The 6988-nt window shown below is 35.1% G+C and overlaps 1 protein-coding gene across 2 annotated transcripts; it reads left to right on the forward strand.

The window, feature by feature from the left end:
- Positions 1-633: 633 nt before the first annotated feature.
- Positions 634-4151, forward strand: LOC137748415 (beta-glucosidase 12-like). 2 transcript variants are annotated; one of them, XM_088688836.1, is made up of 13 exons: positions 634-868; positions 1099-1168; positions 1345-1403; positions 1541-1616; positions 1748-1825; positions 1985-2072; positions 2175-2430; positions 2594-2709; positions 2801-3018; positions 3113-3144; positions 3239-3341; positions 3516-3624; positions 3709-4151. In XM_088688836.1, the coding sequence occupies exons 1-13, from the start codon at positions 689-691 to the stop codon at positions 3935-3937; spliced, it is 1614 nt and encodes a 537-aa protein (XP_088544962.1). In that variant the 5' UTR covers positions 634-688; the 3' UTR covers positions 3938-4151. The 2 variants fall into 2 exon arrangements, with proteins under 2 accessions (XP_088544962.1, XP_088544957.1); XM_088688831.1 differs by having other exon boundaries at positions 635-872; positions 1103-1168.
- The last annotated feature ends 2837 nt before the right edge of the window (positions 4152-6988 follow it).

The following is a 6988-nucleotide window of genomic DNA, read 5'->3' on the forward strand; positions in this document are numbered from 1 at the left end:
AAGTATCATATCCTACAGTATCTTGAATTGCGTTTCTCCATTTTTCAATTTTTTATTTTTTTTTTAAATATTTGTCTTTACTTAATTCCATTCCTTGATATATTTCCCAAAACCAATCCACCAAAGTTTTACGTTACATACATGCTTGAGAAATTATTTACTTATAAAAATATATATAATATTGCAAACGTATTCATATTTAATTATTATTGTTACAAAAGTATATTTAGTTTTTTGTATAAATATGTATTATCCCAACAGTATTCATATTTAATTATTATTGTCACAAAAGTATATTTAGTTTTTTGTATAAATATGTATTATCCCAACAGTATTCATATTTAATTATTATTGTCACAAAAGTATATTTAGTTTTTTGTATAAATATGTATTATCCCAACAGTATTCATATTTAATTATTATTGTGACAAAAGTATATTTTGCTTTGGACTTTTAAGTGGTCTTCACTTTTTTAAAGCCTGCACGTGTTTATTATATTTTGCTTTGGACTTTTAAGTGGTCTTCACTTTTTTAAAGCCTGCACGTGTTTATCAAATTTTAGTAAATAAATGCTTATCAATTATTCTCACGTTTAGACGTGGTACGTAGCCCGCTATATAAACCCCATGCAATATGCGGGGAAGAACCAACCTAGCTATCTCGATCACCAAAACCCCTCCAGTTAACTATGGCAATGCATGATTTAGGCTCTTTGCTCTTGTGTGTCTTGCTACTCAATGGCTTTGCATTGACAAACACCAAAGCTGCTAAGCCAGATAAACCCATTGTCTGTAACTCACTTGACAGGACCAAGTTTGATGCTCTAAAACCAGGGTTCGTCTTTGGTGGATCTACAGCAGCTTACCAGGCCAGTCCCTGCTAGGGCTTAGCTATTTAATTACCCTTTAATTAATTTGAGTTTCATATAATCACATAGGTCTAATTTGATTTCAATGTCAGAAAAACTATAGCATATATATATATATATATATGTATATATATATATATATGTATATGTATATGCACATGCACATTTCAGTTTCATTCTAAGCATGAATATTGACATCTTCAGTTTGAATGTGCATATGCATATTTCAGGTAGAAGGTGCATGGAACGTAGATGGTAGAGGACCAAGCATATGGGACACCTTCACCCACAACCATCCAGGTTATAGTCTTCTACATATTATCATCAATTACGCTCGGGCATGTAGTATATGTCTGTATATTTTTCGATACATATGGACTATACATGCACTACATGGACATATATAATAGTTCTCATTCTATGATTCCTACCATCTTTATGCTCTAAATAATAAAAACTTTTATGGTTAATGACAGAAAAAATCGATGATCACAGCAATGGAGATGTCGCCATTGATCAATACCACCTCTATAAGGTTGTCAATCAAGGAATAATATTATTCTCCAAACCCTAAATTCCCACTATGAAGTTGAAGAGCACATTGAACATGAGATCCTTAATTAATTTTTAGCTTCTTTCTTATAATTATGTATGCCTTTCTTGTCATTACAGAAAGATGTAGCAATTATGAAGGATATGAAGTTGGATGCTTATAGGTTCTCTATCTCATGGCCCAGATTGTTACCAAGTAATGTTGACATCCGCTTCCATATACTTGATTTGGGACCAATTACTTCATGGATTAACCTGTTTTACTTAATTCGATTTCGATATATAGATAGGTATTAACTCACTTGATTATTTTGTTCTAATTATTAGATGGCACGCTAAGTGGGGGTGTCAACAGGAAGGGAATTGAATACTACGACAATCTCATCAATGAACTCTTTCGCAATGGTGACAAAGCTACCTACTCTCATATATCATCCCTCCCATCTAATCTCATATATCATCCCATCCATTAATATATAATTAGAGTTTAATAACGTGCCCTCATAAAACAATATTGAATCAAACTATTAATTTTTTTTTTGGTTCCGATAATGTTATATATAGGCATACAGCCATTTGTGACAATCTTTCACTGGGATGTTCCCCAAGCGTTAGAAGATGCATATGGTGGTTTGTTAAGCCCTCGTATTGTGTAAGTAAACAAATTTTATCCTAAGTGTAATATTGGTCATTTGCTTAATTAAATAAAAACGTACCACATCTAACAAAAATGTTTTGAAATTTGGGCACGCAGCGATGACTTTAAAGACTACGCAGAACTTTGTTTTTCACTTTTTGGTGATCGAGTGAAGCACTGGATCACATTGAATGAACCATATACCATCAGTAACCATGGTTATACAATCGGGATGTACGCACCGGGACGATGCTCTGCTTGGCAAGACCCAACCTGCCTTGGTGGAGATTCGGCTACTGAACCCTATTTGGTAACACACTACCAACTCCTTGCTCATGCAGCTGCTGTAAAAGTGTACAAAGATAAATTTCAGGTATAATGAATTAACTAGTTAGTTCCCTTTTTTATGCGTCTGAAATCTCTCTGAGTCACTAGTATTAGGTTCCACCACAAGAGGAAACCTTTTGTATAGCGAGGTAAACAGTTTGGAGTTTGTATGGTACTACATCAAATCATTTTCTGAATTTTCTTTGTAGGCATATCAAAATGGGGTGATAGGAATAACACTATTGTCACATTGGTTTGAGCCTGCCTCAGATGCAAAGGAAGATATAGATGCTGCAAATCGAGCTATGGATTTTATGTTTGGATGGCAAGTGTATAATTAATTTATAAATCAAGTGGGTTATATTTCCTTTTTATGACTTATAAAGTTGATTATTGGAATTTTCACATCTTTGTAGGTTTATGGATCCAATTACAAGAGGCGACTACCCGTACACCATGCGAGGCCTTGTTAAAGAACGATTGCCAAAATTCACGGAAGAAGAATCCAAGATGTTAACTGGGTCTTTTGATTTTGTTGGATTGAACTATTATACTGCTCTATATGCAACTGATGTACCTAAGAATTATTCTAAACCTGCAAGTTACTTATACGATCCACATGTTATTACACTGAGTGAGTACAAATGGAAACCTTTTATCGACTAATTAATTAATATCTTAGAATTATTACATTCTAATACTGATCGCATTCATATGTGTTATGGCAGCTGAACGTGATGGCATTCCTATTGGTCCTCAGGTACGCATCAAATTTTAGGTTAAGTTTTTTGTGTTTGGAGGATTAATTTTATACAATTCCTAACAATCTCATATATCTTCAAATGGTATTACAGGCTGCTTCAGACTGGTTATATGTTTATCCGAAAGGAATTCACGATTTTATACTCTACACGAAGAATAAGTATGGTGATCCAATCATTTACATTACTGAGAATGGTAATTGACACTTTTAAGCCTCACTTAATCTCACTTTTTAATTTCTGACATATATATATATGTATATATTGATGTAAAATACAGATGAGTAATTCCAAATCTAAATTTAAAACCAACTACATCTCTCTTTTTGAGACAAAGTACTAAATACATATGTACTGAATTATATTGCAGGCGTTGATGAGTTCAATGATTCCAACTTATCACTAGATGATGCCCTCCATGATCCATTTAGGATTGACTACTACAATCGCCACCTTTGTTACGTTCATGCAGCAATCAAGTAAGTGCTTGTTGAAATACTAATTAGGACTATATTGCATTTTATAGTGATATCATGTCATCATTTATTTATTTTGTGGTGCAGGAAGGGTAGTAATGTGAAAGGATACTTTGCATGGGCAATTTTAGACAACTTTCAATGGAGTGAAGGCTACACAGTTCGATTTGGTATTAACTATGTGGATTTTGACGGACTCCAAAGGTACCCAAAAAATTCGACCCATTGGTTCACAAATTTCCTCAAGAAGCGCAAAGGAAGTTCAAATATTTTGGCCAATAATGTTGGAGACACTGATTTTCTCTATCAAGTGTAACTTCAAATGATGAATGTTGTGGGGCTTGTTCTTAGTTTTTTCGACTTCACTCCTTCTGATTTGGAATAAGCTGCAACAAATCGTTATGAGTTTGTTGTATATGTTATTAGTGTGTGTCTCTCTATATTTGTACTACCGTTATGGCTAGTGCCTCTTCCGCAGTTGAATTCCATATGAATGTAATGTACTATTTATGAAAATAAATGTTTTTGAATGTTCAGTATTCAATTAAACTGTACACTTACCCTCAGTGGCCTTCGACCAAAAAGTTGCCATAGATAATCAATGGCCTTACGCCACATTATACCAGCTAGTGATTCCTTAACCAAAATATGCTAAGGGTTCATTTGGAACTGTTTAAAATGGTTGAAAGTGTTTCTAGTGAAAATGTTTTTGGAATCAATCTTTAGTAAAAATGCAAGTGAATCATCGAAAAACACTTGAAGTGTGGGGGACCATAATTTTCCAAAACCATGACACATGGCACCTGGGTAGCAAAAATGATCAAAATGCTCATAGCCCATGAAGCATAGTCCTACATTCTTAGTCTGACATACTAGGCTTAAGTCCACTGAAGATATTACTTCCCAACCAAGTTTGAAAACCCTAATTCAAGTCAAATTAGGATATATTGGGAAATAGGCAAGGTAATCCTAGGAAGATTGGATATCTTATCGTAGATTTCCTCATAGATAGTCTCCCAATTTAATTAGGATTACTTTCCCTACAAGAACTCTCAAGACATCTATAAAAACTCTAACCAATGAAACTAAAGATAATGCTCTGCCACACGCATATTCTGTCATATTCACCGCGGTCTACCCGTAGACACGTCCATGGAGCACTTATCTCCTTAATTCCCCACCATAGCCTATTCGTCAAGAATGGTTCACGATATATCACCCATCACACCATTCTTTCTTGGATGATTTTTAACAGAAAATCGACTTTGCATACGAATTTGGACACAAGTCTAGTTGGACACAAAAGCTAAGACACTGAAAATTATAATGTCGAACTTTCATAATTTTCTACACGATCAATCCTTTCAAATTTTCAACTAAAAACAGGCAAAACTGCATTTTTGTCAGAACTGCACATCTAGGGAAAAACGAAAATTTCAAAGGTTTCTCAGTGACATGCCTTATACACTTGGAAAGATACGATGCAGAGCTTCAATATTCTTATTTTTCCAATTTTTCATAAACTAGAACAATCCCAAAATTGGCATGCTAAGCAGCTGGGCGGCAAGCCAGCCCAAGCAACACTTAAATCAGGTATGGTTGAACTCCTACGGACCTCACGAGCACGAATATGTAATTTGTTTCCTCGATCTGTGAAGGTTTCAATGGATTTTGGGTGTGTCCGTACATATGAGGATAGAAATGGGAGAGAGAGTGAGAGAGAGAGAGAAAGGGACAGGGATACATGACAGGGATACGGCGTGAGGGGGTGTGGGAGAGTGTGTGTGGTCTAAAACCAGCCAAACAAAACCCAAAAACAACCACATAACGAAACAAACATACTAGGGGCAAAACCGTCATTTCACCCCTACGGTACAAAAAAATCCGGGACGGGCTGTCACACAAGTTGTCTGGAGATTCAAAGATCTAGGTCCAAATGGGACAACTAAATTATGATAATTTGGAGTAGCAACATCGAGATATACTTTCTCACTAATGTCTTGATAATAACTATACTGCTTACTAGTGAGATTATGTTGAACTTTGTTTTTAATAATTCAAATCGAATTCTTAAAATCCAAGTAGGATATTGCAGGATACTCTTAATGTGAAGTCATCTACTTGAGTTTTGAGTGGGGCAGTTCAAATGAAATTTTTTTGAATGACTTAATTCTTTAGAGCACTCAAGAGAAATCAGTAATTGTTCAGGAATGAAAACACAACTGAGTAACTACGGGGGTCTGGAATGTGTAGTGTGATTACTATTGTCTTGGTTTACACAAACGACTAAATAGTTCATGACATCGTGTTCGCTGATTTGTCAAGTACATCTAATGCTGATGCACTACATAATATTCAAAACCAAAAACTACATATCTCTATGCGGTACTTTTTTAACTGAATCTCTCTCTTAGTGTGTATTTTCATTTGCAAAATGTTGAGAGCAAAACTCCATTCATGTAGGTGATTGTTAATATTTTCATATTAAATTTTATTTAGTTGGATGGAATTTAATTAAGATGGTCCAATTCTTTAACATGTATTAAGTTTCCAATTCTTGCACGTATTAACTTTCAAAGTTATCTCTGGTTAGAAACGACATCAAAGCTGAAAATGCAAACCTGTGGTTTGAACAGTTAAGCGCTTATTAGCAGGAATGCTTTCTAGAGAAGGAATCACAAGGCTCATGGTAAAAAAAACATATTTGACATCATTACTATTCTTACTCTGATTCTAGAAAACTTTTAGTATACAATGGGAATCTGAATTCTATAATTCTCAGAATTTAGACACAAATTTTTTACCATGAGATTATGTGACAACCCGTCCCTAATTCTACGATTTTATAAATTTTAAAAAGAATGAATTTATGCCCAATGCCCTAGAGATGAAGGTTTTGACTTTCTTTGACCAACGTGTAGAGAAACGCATGACTTATTTACTTCGCGCATTTGTGTAGTACTCGTTGGTACAAAAGCATAGGCGAAAGCCGTTTGTGAGTCCGGATTATATTGATATAGTTAAGTACGTTTGAAGTTATAAAACTATATATTGGGAATTATTTATTTCCACTTGTGGGTTAAAGGTTAAAGCAGTTAAAATAAAGGGGAGGAAAGAAGGAGAGGTGCGGGGGAAGTTAAGATTAAAGGCATTGGCTGCCCAAATCAGGGAAAAGGAAATAGATATCCAATTGGAAATGAGAGAGGAAGGCGATGGCCAATTAGAGAGGGGAAAAGGAGGGAAATGAGGGGGAGTGAAAACCACCCTACCTGGATCCCAGTTTTCGACCCGCGTTCGACCCGTTTGTAGATCCGGGTCCTGTAATTTTTCCGACGCCTTTTTAGGCGGTTTTCCGACGATTCGAAGC

The sequence above is a fragment of the Pyrus communis genome, chromosome 2 (assembly GCF_041283825.1).
Source record: "Pyrus communis isolate YQ-2024b chromosome 2, ASM4128382v1, whole genome shotgun sequence".
NCBI lineage: Eukaryota > Viridiplantae > Streptophyta > Magnoliopsida > Rosales > Rosaceae > Pyrus > Pyrus communis.